Source organism: Phoenix dactylifera, chromosome 1 (genome assembly GCF_009389715.1).
Source record: "Phoenix dactylifera cultivar Barhee BC4 chromosome 1, palm_55x_up_171113_PBpolish2nd_filt_p, whole genome shotgun sequence".
NCBI classification, from domain to species: domain Eukaryota; kingdom Viridiplantae; phylum Streptophyta; class Magnoliopsida; order Arecales; family Arecaceae; genus Phoenix; species Phoenix dactylifera.
Genome location: NC_052392.1, coordinates 8,638,201 through 8,660,001, shown reverse-complemented (window position 1 = coordinate 8,660,001; position 21,801 = coordinate 8,638,201). Strand labels below are relative to the sequence as shown.

At 40.5% G+C, this 21,801-nt stretch overlaps 2 protein-coding genes across 2 annotated transcripts; both read right to left on the bottom strand.

Annotated features, from left to right (window-relative positions):
• Nucleotides 1–6,642: 6,642 nt before the first annotated feature.
• Nucleotides 6,643–7,377, bottom strand: LOC103722507 (formin-like protein 20). The gene has a single exon (XM_008813093.2). The coding sequence runs from the start codon at nt 7,375–7,377 to the stop codon at nt 6,643–6,645; it is 735 nt and encodes a 244-aa protein (XP_008811315.2).
• Nucleotides 7,378–19,948: 12,571 nt separating this feature from the next.
• Nucleotides 19,949–20,562, bottom strand: LOC103722501 (histone H4-like). The gene has a single exon (XM_008813087.3). It carries the CDS (start codon nt 20,486–20,488, stop codon nt 20,177–20,179), a length of 312 nt encoding a protein of 103 aa, XP_008811309.1. The 5' UTR covers nt 20,489–20,562; the 3' UTR covers nt 19,949–20,176.
• Nucleotides 20,563–21,801: the final 1,239 nt, after the last annotated feature.

The following is a 21,801-nucleotide window of genomic DNA, read 5'->3' as shown; positions in this document are numbered from 1 at the left end:
AACTTTCGGAACTCTTCGAAGTATTACATTTTTAAGAGTCTTCTTCTTTGCGACATTAAGCGGTTAGAGGTTCTTTTCTGCTTCACCACCCTATCACGAGCGTCTCTTTTCGACGAAAGCTTTCTTCCCAATTGACATTCGACGACGAGCATCCTTGCTGACCAGCCTTTGTCCGTCCTAATTAGGTTTCGTTCTTGCTTTCCTGCCCACCATATTATAGAAATCGGAGATGCCGTTGTATTATTTGCTGATTTTGATTTTTGCCTCTCCAATACTGGAGACATGAGTCATTACCATTGTCGCTATGAATGAGATTTTCTATATCTACATATAGAGTTATAATAGCTCTAGCAGTCTATTATCAGAAAGATTCAAATCAGTATGTGCGTGAGAATTTTTCTTTTGGAAAGGTGCATCAATTGCAGTTTTATAGCCTGGCTTTGACCATGGATAGTTCGCTCAAGCGATAAAACTTTTCATATTAGTTTTCTGTAGCAGAAAATTTTTGAACCATCTACTTGCTTGAGAGATCTAGATTGCCTTTTCGTTCGCACGTGACTTTTTTCTGATAATTCATTAAGATCAAGACCATTTAAGATTAGTTTGGTCATTTTTTAAATTTTTTCTGACTCAGCATTTAGTCTTATTTAAGTTAGTAGTTTGGCTAACATTTTGTTAAGTTGTGGATTAAAGTGTTGAATAAAAATTAATCTCAGAGGAATATGCATAGATTTTTCAAACTATCGGATGTAAGTATAATTTATTCTTAATTTTAGGAGATTTTTTGTAATTTATCCATCATGTACGAGTAATTTTAACTTTTCATTTGAGATAAATGGATTTATTAACTTTGTTAATTTAACTTGGTGTGGGGGTAAGTGTATGTTTTACAAATTAGTGAGTATAAGTGTAATAAATGTAAACTTCAAGGATGGTTTTTATAATTTAATTAATTCTTTGATAGCTTGAATAATTTTATACATCAGATTTATTCTTATAAGTTGATACTATAATATCTAGACATTTTCATAATTCTTACGATTTAATTAAGCATGCTGGTAATTCTATTTAGCCTAATATTTTTCATAATTTTTCAGTCCTAATAAGGTATTTCATCTGACCTTAATGCCCTTCTTTGGGCGTTTTTCAAAGCTATTTTTACTTTGCTTTTACGAAATATGGGAGTAGAATCTGGACTTCTTCCTATACTTTCTCGATAAAGATTCTCTTAGTAGAATCATCATTTAATATTTTTTTCTGGAATAATTCCCTTATGTTTTTTTAAATTTTTTAATTTTTAACTTTTATCTTCTTTTTTTTTTACTTTTAATGCATATTACATGATTAATGTCTTTAGTTTTTCTTTCTCTAGGTTTTAGCTATTCTGTAGATTTAATTCTCACATTCTTTTGTGCCCGACCTATAATAAGAATTATCATCATACGCTGCATATTTAGTTTTACAACACTTTTTGTATCGTCTTTTAGCTTCCTTATATTTTATAAAATCCTCCTTATTTTTTTGCTATTGTTTAAATAGCTCTGTTTTGTCTTAATTGCTGTCTATATCTCATGATTCCATCACAAAGTTTTTTTTTTTTTTATTTGTATACTTTTTCTCCCTACCCCTTCTAAAACATCTTTAGCTATTCTTTTAAATAGCTGATCATCCGTTACCCATTTGTTCAGTTTGGTTTTTAAATTCCAATCTCTTTAATAATTTATGTTTAAAAGTTATAATATATTTTTGAGAATCTCTTCATCTATTTTTTTAGATAGATATTTATCTTCATTATTTTTGATTTTGTGTTAAGGAAGACAAACCGATGATTAGAAAAATTTCTTCTATTTCTTTTTTTTTTTTGAATAAGTGCAGGAGGAAATCTTGTCAAAATTTGGGTGAAATCGAAGATCGTTCTAACAGTTTCTGGCAGCCTTCAGTGGTTTGAGTTACAAACCATTTATTCCATTCGGTCTGCGTTTTTAATTTAGGATACGAGGGGAAAATTTATTGAATATTTTAGAGATCGAACGTTTGGTTTGGTGTGTTGCTGCAAGTCGGCATTTGAGGAATATTCATCCTCGGGCAAAATGTAGAGAACTTCTCGGAGGCTAGGCTGGAAATGAGGAAGGCTGGTCGTCTCCATTTTCTGCTAGGCATGATGAAATATCAGCACAAATGCCACCTCTGCTGGGCTAATCGTTTAGCTTTATATTCTGTAAGTGTTTTAATAAAATCATGTATATTTCAATAAAATAAATCATTGAATATAGTAAAAATCAAATTAATTTTATTAATAATTAAGTAGTTATCAATGAACTGATCGTGCTGGGATAAGTAATGCTGAGGGTATTGGATGTTAAATATTTCCAGTAATGCTGAGAGTATTGTTAATTCAATTTTGATTGGCTCTAAATGTAAATCCAATAGAATGTTTATGATTTTAAAAAAAGAAATATTTTAGATGTACATTAATAGAACAACCGATGAAATGGAAATAAGGCAGCCGCTTTATGGAAGCACTGGCTCCGAAAATCGGTGAGATGGAGCTGCGGCTTCTTCTCCAATCCTGGTATCAACTCATGGTTACAAGCTCTCAGCATTTCTACCAAAGGTAATCTGAGTTCCCACCATACGTATACGGTAAGAAATTAGTGAGTGGGACGGATGCCAGGGTGATTTTTTTTTTTTAAAAAAAATTTCTCAAGGAGAAGCCAGGGAAAGGATAGTTACAATTTTTTTTTGAATAATTGAAAATTATTTGATTATTCTCTGTTTTTTATTGATTGAATAATTCTTAGAATTGTTTTTCAATAATGAATTGATCCACAATTATTTAATTATTCTTGAATTATTGATGACTAATTAAAAATGTTTGATGTGTCACAAAAAGATAATACCATATGGTATTGATATTTTTTTGCTATCATTTGTTATTATTCCACTCCATACTTATTTTTAAGTAAATAAATTTAACATATTTTATTTTTAAAAAATTTATTTTCTTCCTCTAATTCTTTATTATCCAAACTCTTTTTGAATTTTTGATGAATTTTTTAGATTTTATTGAATTTTGAATTATTACATCCAACATGATTGTTTTTGAATGTTAAAACTTGTGATTATATATAGTGGCAGCAGTCCTCGGATTGTGATAGCTCCAACATTGGTCGCTCCTGAGGTGGAGCTAAGAGAAAGATACCGTGTTAGGACCTTTGCCTTTATGCCGGATCCGATTGAAATAGCAAAGACAAGGAAGTTTTTTTGCTAGAGAGTATTCGACGGAAAACCTTTCGATGCCTAAGTTAGATGAATTTTTAGATCACAACAGAGATATTGTGGAAGCAGTAAAGTGCTTTCGGGCAACTTCAAGGAGAAATTTCAAGCAATGAAAAATTTGGCTCGAATCTTATCGAGGTGAGACTCTTCCAGGGCGCTCTTTTTAGTGTTCAGGCCCAAGACAGCTTCGGATTGGTTTCCACCCAAAGCTACAGAAGCTCGGTCTGGAGAGCCCTGATCCACTAACTTATTGTTCGCGGACCATTCCTCTAGAGATCGATTCATCACGGACGGATGAAAGAAAAGGAGGAAAAAGAACAGAAGGTCCTAGGAGGATTGAAGGAAAGCTTGGATGACAAGAAACCTACTAGAGACCTACTGATGAGGTGGCGAAACTCTAGCGAAAGCATGAGAAGGAAGCGACCATAACAACTCGGTCACATTATCTCCCTCTCTCTCTAGGCACCAAAGTGCAGAAGATCGAAATAAGAGAGACACTCTAGTCCCCCGCTTTAATTTAGAGCCTCAGATGGCTTAGATTGGCATGATGGTTCTCCTACCCCAACTAATCTTTGCCGCATGTTGCCCAATATTTGCTCCCGGATGATCACTCGGATCGGCATCTGCCCAAATATTTAATTATTGCGTCGGTGTTCCCTACCGCAACTGATACCGCTTTGGGAAGCGCAGGCATCAGCACATCCTTCATAAATGCATTATCTAGAAGATTTTGTAGCAAAATTGAAAAGAGGGCCCTTGCTGCTCGGTTTCATGGCTTGATTTTATGGCTTGGCTTTATAGTTCATCTCGGCTAGTTAGCCTCACTAGCAAATTTGCTTCTAGCTAATAAGTTAAGTTTGCATTAGAAGTGGGGGCAAGTAATACACCCCAAAACCGATTGCATTAGTCAAAGCTCGTCACATTTCCAACCCTAGAGGCGTGCGAGAAGTACTTTAAAGTTTAACATTCCCCTAGCTGGAGACACCTCGACCAAGATCGGCAACAGTTTTCATAATTGAGTAACAAACAAGTGAGATGTGTGGACGAAATGTCCGCGCATGATCTTAAGATATGCAATCGGTTACCAAAAATAACCAATTCACACTCTCGAACTCTTTGGCGACATGCACCGACCCTTGTTAATATAAACTTTTCTAAAGGATTCTCCAGATAAGTGCTCTCGAGCCCTCTTACGCTCTTGTTTTGCCACTCTACTGCTCTTACAACATATTCGTTGTTTTATGAGAGTCTATTCGACTTAGGCATCAGAGGGCTCCCTGCCGGATACTCTCCGGCAAGAGAATTTCCTTGTCATTGCTATTTCATGTCGAATCCGGCATCGGAGCGAAGGTTCAAGCGTGATCTTCTTCTCATAGTACCACTTCTGGAGCGACCAGCATTAGAGCTATCATCGCCTGAGCACAGCTACCACCACATCGCCATCTTGGAGACACATCGTGATCTTCTGTAAGCTTCTAAGAAAGCAAATCAAATAGCTTTAATGAAAACAGGGAAAAGAAGCTTCTTAGATGATTTTAGCCAATCAAGATGCTGCTTCTTTTCTTTTGGATCCTTTCCCAAGTCAAACAGCAATTGAGGATTCTTCTATTTCGGCTTGAAGTGGAGAAAGGATGGATTCTCGATGAAGAGTAGCTTTCTTCTGATTTTTCTTTTAAATATCTTTTGAGTTCTTGTTTCAAAATGATTTTCTTTTTCTTCTTTGTTTAGATTTCTTGTTCTTCTTTTTGTTTCACTCAGAACGGGTCTTCTTTTAACTTCATTTTGAAAAACTAGTCGTTAGACACAAAAGAGTAGCCGTTCTGTCGCGCCTGGCACTTCTGACAATGTGTCCGTTGAAACTGGAGTCGTCTTGCCCGTCCAAGAGTCGGCTCGACTAAAGTGGGAGACGTCTCGCGTGATTCGGGAGTCGACTCTGGCTTGAAATCCTTCTGATAGATTATCGGTCAATTCTTGTTGGAGTCGGCTCGCGCGGTTCGGAAGTCGTCTCGCATCTTGTTCCGCCGAAAAAGAGTTCTCTGCCTTTGTCTAAGAGAGACGTCTCGTACCAGTGAGGAGGCGACTTGCGCTTCGTTCGAAAGATAGGAGACGACTCGCGCTTGACTCGAGTCGACTCGCACTTTGCGACTCGAAATACATTTGCTGTCTGACTAAGAGAGTCATCTCGTAACAGCCGGGAGTCATCTCGCGCTTGACTCGAGTCGACTCGCGCTTTGCGACCGGAAATACCTCTTTCTGTCTATTTGAGAGAGTCGACTTGCACTTTGTGGAGGCGGCTCGAAGGTGTGCCAGTATCCTATACTTGTGCCGGAGTCGACTCGTACTTCCTGGAAGTCGACTTGAGCTCTGGAAAATGCTAGAGTAGTTCCAAAACTTGAGCCTAAGATCCATGAACCATTTCTAAGATATTCTTTTGAAGTTGTAGCATTGTTACCTTGAAGATACTTGTTTTAAAAGTATTAGTCCAACAAGGAATGCACTCAAAATGTTTTGGCACATCAAAACCAAGTAAGAGATTTATCAATTACATAGCATATTTATTTTGATTAAAAAATAAGGTAAATAAAAGTAATATATTAAATAATTTCATAATAAAAATATAAATTATAATAATATATTTGTTTATAATTTTACTAATATGATTGAATAATAATATGATGATAATATGATTAATAATATACTATAACATAATATATATTATAAATACAATATATATAATATATAATATATTTATATTGATATCAATATTAATGCTATATTGATGTACCCCTTTTTTTTTCTAGACTGAGAGATATCTTAATTCTCAAATTTCAGTCCAAAATCACAATCCTATGGTGATATTAGAAATCGTCCTCAAGGATGGATTTAAGGTCATTCGATTAGGTTATAATTTTAGGTGTGGAGGTGATTTAGAATCACTGTCATGTAGAATCACTGGGGTACAATCTAATACAATAGTCTCATCACTTCCATGTATTTCACCATTGATTTTGGGTCATCTTCCTCTTTGAAAATACTGAGTATACTATTATCGAATCAAAGTTTCACTGTCTTCGTTTAATAGCATCCGTCAAGGTGCCAATCCAATGATAATACACCACACAATCTGAGTAACTTTGGAGGCATATTCCAAAGTTTAATGTTTGTGGGCCACCTTCGTTCATTTATTACAAATCCTGGAGCTTAGGCAACCCGAGACCACCGATGGTCCACAACAATGCCCTTTATCTCAAGGAAAAGAAAATGGCTCTCTTTTTCCCATAATATAGGGGTATATACCGGCAATAAACTATCGCCGGTCCAGACCGGTGGACCCAAAACGGTTCGGACCTCGCCCGGCTTGGATCAACCCGGCACGTGCGAGACGACGTTTAGCGGCGTCGACACGACGGCGCTCTCCGCCCCGTTGCAGCTCAGAGACTGGAGAAGCTTCCACGGGCCTCTCCCTCCCTCGTACCCCAACCCGCCGCACTCCGCCAGAGATAGTGATCTCTGCCGCCTCTGCCGGTTCCGGATGTCCTTCATCTCCATCGCCGCCGGGACCCTCACAGAACCAAACACGACCAGATACCACTTCGGCCGCCGCGACCTCGGCCTCGCCGGAGGCTGAGTCGGCGGCGGCAGAGGGGTTCTCGAGTCTGAATCTGATGCCGCCCTCCTCAGTCTCCGGTACTCGGCCGCGAGCCCCGCGCCGCCGCCGCGGGGCCGGTTGATCCGGTTGAGCGACTCCGACCGCCTGTGATCGAAAGGTGCTATCTTGGGGGCGGTGGCATCGCTTGTTTTCGCCGGAGACGGCTGCGGAGGAGGGGGCTTATAGGGGAGGAGCTGCCCCTGGTGGAAGACATCGTCCGCGGAGCACATCTCCTCGACGGCGGAGTGGTCGCCGGGGAAGAACTCGAAAGGGTCGGTAGGAGGAGGAGGAGGAGGAGATAATTGGCTATCGTCGGAGGAAACGAGACCGTCGGATTCATCATTTCCGGCCGGGGCGACGTCGCAGAGGGAGAGGGAGTCGGAGTCGTCGCCGTCGGATTTGTCGGGGTCGGAGGTCGAGGGCTTCCTATCCTCGAGCTCCGCCGCCATGGTGAGAGAGGTGTATACCGGGAATTGGGTGTATTCTGGGAAGAGAGGAGGCGAGGCTTCTTTGGCTCTTTGCTTTGGTTTTTTGACGTTGGTGATTGTCGAAGTTTTTGCCAGAGCCGGTTGGGGAGACGCGGCAAGGCGGGGGTTTTAAAGAAGGGAGTGAGAGATTTCGCTCATTGTCGTGCCTTCCGTCTTACTTGTTTTAAAATGAAAGATCTGCCTTAACTACGAATTACTTCGCCTCAGCTTCCAACTCTTCCAGTCTTCCAGAAGGTTTCAATTCGAGCTTCTTTTTATTTATTTATTTAATAACGATAGCGAGTCAAGAGACATAAGATGACATAGAGATGGGAGAAATTTGAGCTTTACCGTATTAGGTGCTTGGGGTCTGAAAGCTCGGACTTGGTCCGAAGGATTTTATTTGAAGATATAGGAGAAAATGCCATTGTGTCAATAGACAGACGTTTTCTCTAACTTATAATTAGGAATAAATGGATAGAATGGAATATGACTTGTACTTATGGGGGGCGTTTCGTATAGGTGATCGTCCTAGAATGAAGAGTGATGTGGGTGGAGGTGATGAGATCACCGCGTTTGGTTGCATCACGGTGATCCTACATGGCGGCAATTCTAAATCATCTCCACTTCTCAAATCACCATCCAAACCGGTGATGGGATACCCGTCCTTGAGGTCGGAAATTCAAGATCACCCTAAGGCAGTAATCCTGAGTTAAAAGTTAAGGACAAAAATACTCCTCAATTTAGCAGAAAAATTGATATATCAATATACCATCAATATATTATGTCAATGCTATATATATAAATATATATATATATATATAATATTATGTTGATATTATATATTGTATTAATGATATATATTATATTATAATATATTACTAATTATATTATTATCATATTATTATTGAAGGATAATTTTAAATTATAGTAGAAATATATTATTATATTTTATATTTATATAATGAAAATATTTAATATATTACTTCTATTTACCTTATTTTTCTAATCAAAATAATCATTAGTATTAAAAAATCTATTATAAGTATAAATAAAAATATTAATTCTATAATGAAAAATAACAAATTTTTATAAGATTAATAATTTATAAGAGTAATAAATATATTTTTTATAGAATATATTAATTATTAATATATTAATTAATATATTAATATTTTATTATAATATATTTTATATGATTAATAAATATATGATAAGGGCTACTAAAAGTAGAATATGTGACAAAATTATGAAACTATTATAGAAATTAGCATATGCTTCCGCTTTGCATTTTCCTCTGATCTGATTGATAGAGTTGAAACTAGGAGACCCTATTGTGGCTCTTCTGGCTATTGACTTACATTTTTAATTCATGAAAATTAAAAACACATAAAAAATCCATCTAAGATATATCGAGAATATTTGTGGTATTATATGGTTGGTGATCTTGGATTTCCGTACCATACCAAACAAGTTATTCATAGATACCCGGAGATTTTTAATCACTGGACCATGGCCTACCAAACACATTGATCTTAGATCACAGGGGATCAAATCACCCCAGCATTCGGATCACCGGGGATAGGATTGTTAACGGGCCGAGCTGCTCGGGCTCGGCTCGTTCGTTAAACGAGCCCGAGTTCGAGCTCGAAATAAGGTCCGTTTAAATCCGAGCCCGAGCTCGAGCTCGAGCAGCTCACGAGCCTAAACGAGTTCGTGACTTAACACGACCAAATGAGTTCGGGATTCGACGGTCGAGATCATTTGGAAACTCTGCATCCAACGGGCCAAGACCCTCCTCTCCAGCTCTCCTAGTCTCCTAAACCGTTTAAGGGGACAGAGAGAATGATCCTGTTTAATGAAGGACAACGAAGTAAATCAAGTTGTTGCAAATAATTTGAAATCTCTTTCCTAAAGTTGCTAGCGCCTAACCTCCTCTTCAGCTCTTCTTGATTGATATCCACGGTGTCCCTGCCCTTGGCGGCGGAGAATGGGAACCTCAGGTAGGAGCTGATCGCCACCGGATCCAGCCCGGTGGGTGTGGAGCCCCGGCCGTCGCGGCCGCCCTGCTCGCCGTTGTTGTCCTCGTCGTCGTCCTCCTCCTCCGCGATGAAGATTATGCAGGGCAGCACGACGCCGTTGAAGTTCCCGCCGGCGCCAGTGCCGCCACCTTTAGGGTTAGGATTAGTGCTTCGGGCGCGACAGCAGACGTAGGAAGCGAGGAGGACGGTAGAGAGGAGGAGAAGGATGCCGAGAGCGATGGCGATGGCGTAGCCGAGGCCGAGGTTCTGGAGGAAGGAGGACAAGGAGGTTGGAGGGGAGGCGGCAGCGGTGGCGTTGTCATCGGCGGCGGAGGAGGGGGAGAAGGACATTTTGGGAAGATGAGGGGGAGAAGAAGGGGGTTTTGTAGCACGACGGAGAGAAGTGTGATGGGGCGATTTTTTTGGGGGGAGCTCGAGGTCAAGCTTGTTATCGTGCTCGAGCCTAAGCCCCAGCTCGGGCTCAGGTTTGAGCTCGTTATTGAAACGAGCTTTACAAGCTTAAGCCCGAGCCTTTGCTTTGCCAAGCAAGCCCGAGCTCGAGCCCAATATAGAGCTCGGTACCAAACCCGAGCTCAAGCTTCTGTGAAACGAGCCGAGCCCAAGCCTCCCAGGCTCGGGCTTGGCTCGGCTCGTTAACAGGCCTACCCCTGGAGATATCAGTTGAAACTAATTTGCTTAACTTTTCCGTATGCTTATGTTAAATATTCTATCTAAGGAGTCATTGCTAAAGTTCCTTTTTTTGGGAAAAAAATTTTTGAAACTCATTGATTAAATTGGAGGATGCACTTCTTTTTTTGAAAATGATTTGTTGTTGAGAATGGGAAAAGCAAGTTAAAAAAAATATAACAAGCTGAAAAGTATTACATCATGATTTTTTTTTTTTATTATGATCAATTGATTTCCTTGATCCTTCTACATTCTAAAGCCCACCACTTCACTCTACTTTAACAGTAGTCCTGAACTGGCTTGTAAGTGACATGTTAACGTTATATTCTTGTCCAAGATTTTATCACTGTTTCCATCTAATATGTGTTCTATCATTAGTTCTAGTCTCAAATCAACTCTTTAAATTAAAAAAATATATTCCAACCACCTTGATAATACTTCTTGTTGGGAGGCTCTTGTACCCATCATAGCAATCTGCATATGCCACGACAACTTATCTTTTAATTAATAGATCAAACTTTACTCTTGACTAATTAATCTTATTATTATTGCGTGTGATTTGTATGTAATAACTAATAACTGTATCATCATTTCAATAGGGAATGGGCGGCATGATAATATTAATCAAAAGCAGAAAATAATGGAAATAGCTCACCGTTTTCATTACAAAGAGTGATCTTGCATACAATTAACAAAATCTCTGTTGCGTTTTTATATGACCTTGTCGTACCCCAGCAACTAGGAGTGACCTTGACATACTCGCACTTGCGTTTCTTTGTTTCGTTTAAACGGGTTACGATGGAACCCGAAGGCGAGATGAGCCTTGCAAGTTGGTCCACGTCGAAATATATTGGTCTGCCCAAAACAAAAAAGCCATCTAATTTTGGTCCAATAGACACCAACGCCAGCTAGACGGAACTTCGGTCCGGCCCAGAACCAGCCCAACCTCGGACTCCTTCGATAGCTCCTTCGACCTCGGATATTCGTTGACTCGCTCGGGGCGCCCTCTCCAATGATACGTCTCGACCTTTGAGCTCGAGGCGTTTCGTCGAGCATACCTCGGAGCTCGAGATGTTAGGTTAACTTCAGCACCCGTCAGGTCGTCCTCACCAAATGTATGATGTGACCTCTCAACGAGCTCGGCCCTGCCAGCGGCTGCACCCACATATGTGCCTACGTTCTTCTACGTGACCGTACGTAGTAACGTTCCCATACCATGCTTTGTTTGCTGGCCCACGACAACCAAGGACATCACTGTGCTACTCCGGCCATATCCTACTATGACTGTCAACATCCTACCGTTTTTAAGAACGGACGGCACTACATGCTACTAGTAAGCTCTAGTTGCGCATCATTTCCTCTCATGGTGAAGATGGGAAGGATCTTCGATACAATTAACAAAATCTCTGTTGAGTTTTTATATGACCTTATCGTACCTCAGCAACTAGGAGTGACCTTGACGTACTCGCACTTGCGTCTCTTTGTTTCGTTTACGGTGGAACCCACCGTGTGGAGGCGAGATGAGCCTTGCAAGTTAGTCCACGTTTGCATGGATAACGTGGCCCACCTTTTTCTAGGACAAGTGTTCTCGCTTCTAGAATTAATAGGCGGATAGCATGGCCCACTTTTTTCTAGAACAAGTGTTCTCGCTTCTAGAATTAATAGGCGGATAGCATGGCCCACCTTTTTCTAGAATTAACAGGTGGAGATCGGGTCACGAACGGACGAATTTGAGGACAGTTTGAGACACTTCGTCCGAGCCTCCGAGGCCAAGTCTTTGAGCTTTGTTAGACTACGATGTTTTGCGTCTTTGTTCCTTGCCGCCTCCGCAGGCTTTCCTTTCCATTTCGTCACCATCTATATTTTTTGTTCTTTCTTTATTCTGATGTATTATATTCAAACTTATAATCAGTAAACAGGAAGGTGGTCGTAACAAGCGGCTCAGATTGATTGGATTATTCACTGGTTTTTTTTTTTTTTTTTGTGGCTTAGTTTGAGGGCCTAAGTAGACAAGAGCAGATAGACCATGTCTCAATGGGACCTGTTGCTACTAAGATCGGCCTCCGCCCGAATTGTGCTCAGGTCAGCTGGAACTAAAGTACACTGAGGCCAGCAGGAACCAAGATATGTCGAGGTTGGTTGGAAGCGAGGAGGAAGGTCGGATTGACCTACACTGAAGTCTACTTGCTAGAAGGTTTCCGGCGGGGATACTTGGATGCTTACATCATAGATCTAAAGCAACAATGAGAAAAAGTGAGAAAGAGAGTATGTAGAGGAGTGTAGTCTTTTCTACCTAAGAGTCTTTAGGTTCTCTCTTTATGTAAAAATGAGTGTGGCGTCTGTTATTTGATTTATTGGGCAATACCATACTAAAACTGTATGATAACGGCTAATTGTGTATTAACTGTATAGTAACAACTCCCACAATTAATACCGGGCGATAATCGTGCAGATCGTGTTTTAGCTGTTGTACTGGTGCAATCGTCGCTAATATCATTATTATTATTCGTGCAATGATCTTTGGTGTTATTCTCATATCGGACTAACCAGAACGACATGTTGGTTCATACTGAAGTTATTTTACTCGGCTAAGACTGAGGTCAAGGAGGTTGGATTAGCCCGTGGTCGACACGATCAATATTGTCTCCATCAAGACCCAACCTAGATGCACAAACTAGGCCAATGGTATGAACAAGACTCTGATCTAACTTCAATCAAAAAGCCGATTCGTGACCAAAACACTACATACAAAGCCCATTAGATTCGTTAGATATCCACCCAGACCCGTCCAAAAGTAAGCTCAAAACATTGTCCAAACTACATGCCCTAACGTCACGGTTTAAGTCCAATTCTTAGGGTAAAAAATACTAATATTGTGAGGACAAGTAAGTTGAAAGACAGTATTTATTGGTTTTTGATTCATGATCAGTTCTTAATAAAATATTGGTGGATAGTCTCCAACACATCATGTTCAAACAATATATCTTCAAGTTCACTATGCATCAAACTTGATATGGCTTAGATTCGCCATCCTTAAAATCTTGCATGACGGCCAAGCCCGTTTCGCCGCCCTATCCGGATCCTTGGGGTTCAACCCCTTGAGAACCGCGCGATCCCATAAAGCGATCGCAAATAGCTCCCAAATCATCCGATGGAAGGGAGTCCGGCCCACTAGGGTAGCTCGCCAACTAGACAATAACATGTGTCCAGCAAAATCAACGATCAATCAAATCTCCAAACAATCAGCATGAGCGGTTATAACTCGGTGCGATCTCAATGTGCTCGAAAAGATATATCGTGACCGAACAGCAGATAAGAAAAACGTCCGATCATGACGCATCTAAAAAGAAATATTCTAATAATTCTGATCAGTGGATATGAAAAGAGCTCAACTGCTTACATGTGAAATGTATGGTTCTAATCATGCAAATTCACATTCTTTTCTCCATAAATACTAGTAGGAAAACCCCTAGATATGAAAAAAAAATCAAATACAAACTCTAATATTTCTATCTTTCTTTCATCTTTTTTATTTCTTCTCAAAATTTTATCTAACTTAAGCATCGAAAGATCTCCAGCAAGACATGTTCTGGGAACTCTCCGATCGTTTTCTTTGGTTGCAGAACAATTGCAGTGCCATGCTATATTCCTCAAGCTCAACTTAGCAGATCACACCAATTAGGTCGGATTTTAAATGGTAACAAAACTCATGAGTGGAACTAAATTTTCTATGATGCAGATGTCCTAAATTCTAGCCCAATTGAAAACATCATGGCTCTTCAGAAGAAAAAAAAAGGCTATATTTTGATTCAATTTTCTAGATAAAGGGTCAATTTGACCCCAATTTTTTTTGTCTAAGCCACCGGAGTCATTAGAATCGGGTGATACATCAAAATTCAATACCAATTAAATTTCAAAATTTTGTTCCAAAAAAATTAAAATTCAACTAATTTTATCACTAAATTAGATACATATGAACATGGTTTACGAGAGGTCCACCCCATCCCTGTCCGACACCTCAATCGCCAGCCAGTCTCTGTCCAAGAAATGGCCGTCCGAAACAAACCTTTCCCCTCGTTTCCTTTCCACCCTCTCTCGAAGCTAAGTGGATCCATCTACCCCTTGTCCCATTCTTTCTTTTTCCCTCTTTTTAATTCAATTTCTTTTATTCTTCTTGATTCGATCTCTTTCCCTTTGCCTTTTTTCTTGATCCGAACCATCGCTCTTCGTGCCATCTTCGCCACTCGCTCCTGACATTCCACTCTCTGGCAATAAGAATGGCATGGGGCATATGATACACCACTCATCATACATTCATACATCCACCACGCTCCCAAAAAAAAAAAAAAAACATTATACGTGGGTGATGCCGCCAAAATCCGAGCTGCAGGCGGGCTCCCAGCTGAATAGCTGGTGAGAGTTGTGAAGTGCGCTCAAGGACCAACCTGGAAATGAGAAACAAGTCCACCATAAATGTTGACATAAAAATCTTCAATGCCAAAATTAGGCAAAAATTTTAAAAAATAATGGAGATTTGAAAGAGCTATAAAAGTTAAAAAAAAAAATAGTGTAAAAAAAATAAGTGTTAGAGAACTTACCAGGAGGCTCCTTGAGTGCCTCTTACATAAGATGAGATAGATGTTGATTACCGAGAGAGGCGATCATGCGCCTTAGTCATTCGGTAAGCAATAACCACTTATGCACCACGCACATTGTATGGCTTAACTGCTCAAGTCATGCGGTCACCGCCTCTTGTGCAGAATAAGCTATAATCACTTCGAATGTGCCTCATTGGTGTGTGAGGTTGCAATCATCCCTTTAATTAATTTAAACTGCCCTAAATTGATTTTAATTTGGAGACATGTAGCTCACAGTTACTGGTCCATCAATCTATCCAAGTTTGCAAAATAGCTCAAATTGGCAGCACAATTAATATCAAAGTCAACCCCTCGATCAGCGGTGCTCGGTCAGTTGCTTAAGTCGGAAGCAATCACAAGCCAAATATATGCGTAGTCCTCATACTTTCTACGCGTATCAGGTATCAAGAGCAGTCGGCGTAGCTTCCACGCAATCAGCGCGTATTCTACGAGTATCTCGTGACCAGTGTACTTGGTACGCAAGGACCGCCTTGGTCCCTCGTTTAAGCCTACCAATAAGCATCCGGCGCGAGGGGCCCCACCCTCCTTCCGCCTTCTCCTAATTCATTCGGCCTCTCATCACCTCCTCCTCCTCCCTCTCATCTCTCCTCCTCTAACTTCACTCTTCCTCTCCCTTTATCTCTGTCTGGTCCAGAACCCTTAACCCTAATCTCTTTGAGGTCCCTCTTTTTTTGTTTCTCAGGGAAAGAAGAGGATCTCGCTCGTCTGGAAACCATAATCTCCTTCAAGAATTCTGAGGTCCCTCTTTAAAGAAAGAAGAGGACGTTGCCGGAGAATGGGAATCATGGTGGACTCGAACCCTACATTCTCGCCAGTGATACTTTGAGGAGATCCTTCTGGTCGGGACGTCGTTAAACGTGACTTATTTCTTTATCTCGCTCTCACATATATTGATTCTTGAATAGTTTTTCCGTTCACATGATCTATTCGTTTTTTCGTCCTTTGATTGGACCAACTGGAGTGATCTTAGGTTCGGTAAAACAAGATCTTGAATTCGATCCTCGTTTTATAGTTGCCGAAGCAATCGCTTTATTGAAGTCAATTGAACTTCTTGAAATGTGATTAATTTCAAGCCGTTGGACAAAGCTTGGTTAATTTGTTACATGTTCTCAGTAATTCTGCTTCGAATGATCCAAGAACAAAGAAAGATGGGGGCATCGTGGTGGTGCTGGATCCATAGATCACATCATTCCTATTCTAGGGGGGATTGAAACCCTAGATTCTCTCTCTCCAAATGATACCTTGAAGAGATCTGGTACGTTGTTAACGTTATCCTCTCTTGATTTCATTCTTTTATTTATCGATTCTTGACGAGGTGATCTGTTCTCAGTGGCCTGTTCAAAGATTAGCTATGTTTTCTTCCTTTGATTTGATCATAAGGTCGGTAATTATTCTTGTGGAGTTCTTTATGTTGATCTGAAAACAAGGTGAAGTTCAGTTAATTTGTTTTCATGCACTTCGTACTTTGATTCACTTCATCATATCTGCGAAATATGCAAAATCATATCCACAGATCGTATTTATGATGACTTAAAAACGCCCGTCATCATTTCCACCAATAAAAATGCACATCATCATCATCATTTTCCCCAACACTTCAGGGCCATCCAATCTGTTGTTAAACTATCAATGCCTAATTACAAAATATTTAAGAGTGCATTTGGTTCACGACCGGAATCGGAATCGGAATCGATTGAAATGGGAATCAGAATAGCTATATACCCCCAACACATTTGGTTCATGATCGGAATCGAATCAGAATGGGATTTGAATACTGAGAGAATAGATATTGAGTTTTGGGGGATTGGGATATATTCCAATTCTCCTTGGAATAGGAACGGGAATGGGACTCCCCCCAACCGAACAGTTGGAATAGAAGTCACTCATTTCAATTCCTATTCTAAAATTCAACTCTCCCTAACTAAATATGCCCTATATGCCTTTCTCTACTCGTCATTGCTCTCTCATGTTTAATATTTGCCATGCTATCAAGGCATGCTACTATAGAGCTCACTGGTAATGCTTGTGGATCATGTTCGGTCTTGCTCTTTGCCTAGAACGAAAATATTGGCTTGCTATTTGTTTATGGGCTATACTTTTATTTATGTTTTAGAGATTTTTATTTCCTCACTTTATGTTACCCTAGAAAGAGTTGTTGGTGATGGCTTTGATTGTTCATCATTATAATGATTTAAGAACTTATACTCCATTGGTTGTTCCCCATTCTTTAATAGGTCTGTTTTTCATATTGAACTCTAAATAGCATGGTTGCATTGCAGATAAAACGTAGCGGTCAAATGCCTAACTGTACCTCTAGGTAAAGTCTCATCTAGCGTCCTACTACATGCAGAAGCCAATAGCTTACAACTGATCTGGTTATTTATATGCGGATGAAGCTTGTGTTAAGGAGTTCGACTTGAAATTCATGTGGGAGCCCAACGGGACAATCAGGAATATGTTATAATTTAAATTATTGGTTAGTCTGCCTTTACTGCATTTTTAAATGTTTGCTGGTGCCTAGGACACCATGCTTTCATGTAAAATTCTGTTGCTCTTTGAGTATTTCATAATTTTTAAATGCTTTCATGTGGCTAGTGCCTAGGATACAAAGTGCACATTGTAATAGAAAGAATGTGTTTGGTGGTCAGTACGGAGCTATTTTTGCGGTCTAGAATAGCTATTTATTCTTCTTATCCGAGTTACTGACTGCTAATTTAGAAAACTATAGCTCTATAACTTTATACACTTTTTAGCTTTTTCAGTAGTTCTTTCAAATAAATATCTTGGCAAAGTAGAGGGAGTTGGATTCAGTTGGAGTATTGGCTCCTGAAGAAATCTTTGTAATACCTTTACTAATATCACCATATGACCTTTGAACTGAAATTTAGTTCATGAAAACATTTAGAGGCTACTTTTTCCCAAGCCTGAAAAATTGTTGTATCGTTCCTTGTATGACCCACTACTCCTACATCAAGTAGGTCCCATAATGTGATCCTTGTTCTGCGACTTCTCTGATCAACAACAGCAGCATCATTCCTTTTTTTTTTCTCATCTTAAGAAAATACTGCGGTGGCATGTTAATTCACCTTGGCAAGAAGGAATCCACGGTTTTGCTAATAAATAGCCCTTTTTTTTTTGATATATTGAGAAGTCTAGGACCTGAACAAAAGAAAAGAGAAATAGAACACAATTCCAATCTTAAAGAAGGCCATAGTGGAAACATTAGTATGAGGAATGGAATTGTAGCTCTGGAGGAAGGTTGAATTTGGAACGGTAAGTTCTCATCGTTACCGTTAGCTTCATGGAAAACATGACCTGCTCTTAAAAATTGACGTGATGATGCTTCTAGGTGGATACCCTGTAGTAGGGGATTGACCTTTCAATGTTGATGTGGCATCGTTCATCCAATCCAATGAATGACCATAGCAGAGATATTAGAACATTTGATGTCACCATGGACCCTTCCCATGCTGCCCGCAGCTCAATTGTTGGGACAGAGCCAGCACGGACACGAGAACGAGCATAGGTGACCTGGCCTTTGAGCATTTAAGATGATGAAACCTGCATTGGCATGGACCCATTTGATCGTGCTGTCAAATTCACCTTCAGCATGTCCCGGGAGGGGGTACCCAAGAAACATAGGTTGGACCGTTGTTTTATGAGCTTGTGGAGATGCCAATGGCCCGGGGCCATAATTACTGCAGCTCAAAGAATTCCAATGTCAACCGATTAGCAAGATCACCAAAATACTGCAGCTCAGGAGAATCCCGAAACACTGGTTTCTTGTGCTTCATAATAACGAACCAGCGGCATTAAAGACCAAGGAACGGGAGGATTCAGGTATTTGAGGGTTTGAAATGAGCTTCAATATTGACTCTTGAGAGGCAAAAGTAGGTAAGTTGAGCTGATATGTAATTAATTAAGAAGGCCTTTGTGAGATAATGTTAGACTTAATCCCATTCAACTTTCAACCAAAAGAGTTTTGAGTCTACTCTAGGAATTACTGATTACTTTCAAATCCAGTTAAAATTATGATTAGCTATGGAGGTCTACACATCATTGACCCTCAACTTACCCCGAACCATTTGGTCCTCGCTAGCGCTTCAGGAATAGGTGTTGTGATAACCCGGTTAGCCAAATCTTCCGGTAGAGTTTCATTCAACAAAGGAATATTTCATCCACCATTGTCATTGAAAAATTAAGAAAAAGTAATGTTCTCTAGAGCATAGTGGCATTTGAAGGAACTGGGGATTTATTCAAGGAAATAGCATTGATCCAAGGATCATTCAACACCTTGATTTGGTGCCCATTGCCAAGTTAACTATTTCTGATGAAGCACCAATAGCCTTCGAAATATGTGAACTGTTCTACTGAAAATTGAATTCTCTCAAAGACCAAGAGAAATGATACTTGGCAGGAGCAACTCTGCCAAATGGAATTTGGATTCAATACGAGCTGCCTGCTGGAATTTGAGTATTCTTTGGCAATAAAGGACAGCCTTGTTGCAAAGCAACAGACGAGGAAAACCAAAAAGTTGGGGATTCATTAACAAGAGCAGCAAAAATAGGATTGGATACATCCCTCGATCCAACCTATAAATCTATAATGAAATCCATAAGGAACTCGTACTTGACCCCGAAAACTAACCTTTGATCCAGATCAAGCAATAAGGAATTCCTACTTGACCCATTTTATCCCCTACGTTACTTGGTCAGGACGGTAGCATTCCTTATCCAGGAAACCTCAGGGAGAGAAAAGGACCTAAAATAACAATACAAACAAGACCAGAACTATCTGTGACAATAACAAATACGTGTCGCTGGAATAATTAGGGTAGAAAGATCTTCCATGATGGGCCAAGAAACTGAACTTAGCATCCTGAAACTCCTGCATGGATGGCTCTCATTAACCTTGCTTAGCATGAAAGCAGGAGAATATTGAATCCATGGAGATCAGTGCTTGCTCCCAGCCAACACCCGGACGGTATAGAACTGGATGACTAAATCAGAGAATAAAGGCCAAAGGGCTACAAGCTTGCAGGTCTAATTGGGGATTCCCACAAAATTATCTGACAACAAGACTTTATCCTTAGGTGCAGGAGTGAAACAGATCCACAGAACTTCAAAAAATGAGCAGATCCAAATAGCGCATCCCAAGGCACATTATCGCATAGATAAAAACATCTGATGAGGAAAAGTGAAGTAAAAAAACTGAGTAAATTGTAACCATTTCTAGTACTTAATCTAATACCCTAAACTTACATTCAGATGAAATAGCGACAACATTCATGAGAATCGCTGATGCACCAATATTCTTTTTAAAATCAAAAAAAGAGGAAACAACAGCAGGCGAGAAAACCCTCACCCTAACCCTAGAAAATTAGTGAATCGCTGATGCGAATTCTTCTTTCTTCCTTTAACCGCCGAAGCCGTAGAGGGTTCGGCCCTGGCGCTTGAGGGCGTAGACGACGTCCATGGCGGTGACCGTCTTCCGGCGGGCGTGCTCGGTATAGGTGACAGCGTCGCGGATGACGTTCTCGAGAAAGACCTTGAGGACGCCGCGCGTCTCCTCGTAGATGAGGCCGCTGATGCGCTTGACGCCGCCGCGGCGGGCCAGGCGGCGAATGGCGGGCTTCGTAATGCCCTGAATGTTATCGCGGAGGACCTTGCGGTGCCTCTTCGCCCCGCCCTTCCCCAATCCCTTGCCTCCCTTGCCTCGCCCCGACATCTCCGATTCTTCTCTCTCGCTCTCGATTTGGAGGGGAATTCAAAGCTCCCAGCGCCGATGGCCTGGAACAGACGACGACAACGGGTCCTTTATATGGAGGGCTACGAATCGCGTCAGCCGTTGGATGGGACTGCGATCCGCGAGGCCTATACGTTGTTGTTCTTATCCGTCCGATCAGGAGATCTCGCATTTGATTGGTTGGTTTGCGAGTTGGCGGATCCAAGAAATACCCCGGGTTGCAGGAAAAGCAACGGACCTGGCGGTAAAATCGAAATAATTTAGGGGCCGCGCTTAGAAGACACAGGTCTGCAGCCTAAATAGAGGTTCGGGCCATGTAACCTGGGATGCACGCAATCGAACTCGTCGTTGGGTCGGATCAAGCCCATATGCTGTGTTGGGTTGAAAGTTATCCATTTAAGGAAGTCAAACTTGTGCTCGGCTCCAATTGAAAGAAAGCTTGAGGTCCTGGGGTATCAAAAATATTTCTAGCAACAAATCGAGAATGAAAGAATTTTCTCCATCTGCTATTGATGTGGTCATTGTTATTGGGAGTTCCCGAATTAGCTTTCCAAGAGTCCTGAGGCTGCGGTTGCTTCACCATATCATGAGAGAGTCCTCCGGAATGGAGTCTTAGATCCGCATTCTCTAGTTCAGGATTTGGTCCCCTCGGTGGAAGTCCCGAAGGTAGAGGGATTCGAGTATGGAATTGGTTTTTATATTCAAGCGTGGGTGGGGTTAAAGGGAGAGCCATTCCTCGAATAGGCTGACTAGGGTGGAGTATGGGGGTTTGGGTCCCAACAGTCAAACGGCTATGGCCTAACATGTTAAATATCCGACTAGGGGTGGAATTGAGCCAAGCCGAGTTGAATAGCTAGAGACTCGATCTTGACTTGATTTAAAATACTTGAGCTCGAGACTTGAATCAAAATTAATTTTGACTTGGTTTATTTTTTAAAAAAAGTAATACTCAAGATCAACTCGACTCAACTCGAATATCAACCGAGCCATACATGATCTTGAGTTCGAATTTGAATTTGAGCTTAATCACAATTAAAAAAATATGGTTAAAATAAAATATGATATAATATTATATTTAAAAGTATTAAATTAATAATATATTGTCAATAAGATGTAATATCATTAAAAAATATATATACTTGAATAGGCTCACAAGTCTTCAAGGCGAGTATTTTTGCTACTCAAGATCGATAAGAGTTAAGTTGAGCTCGATCTCGAGTCAAGCTCGAACAGCTTGCAAGCTACTCGGCTCATTTGCATCACTCTAGCCGACTCTGATGTCCAACTTAGGTGTT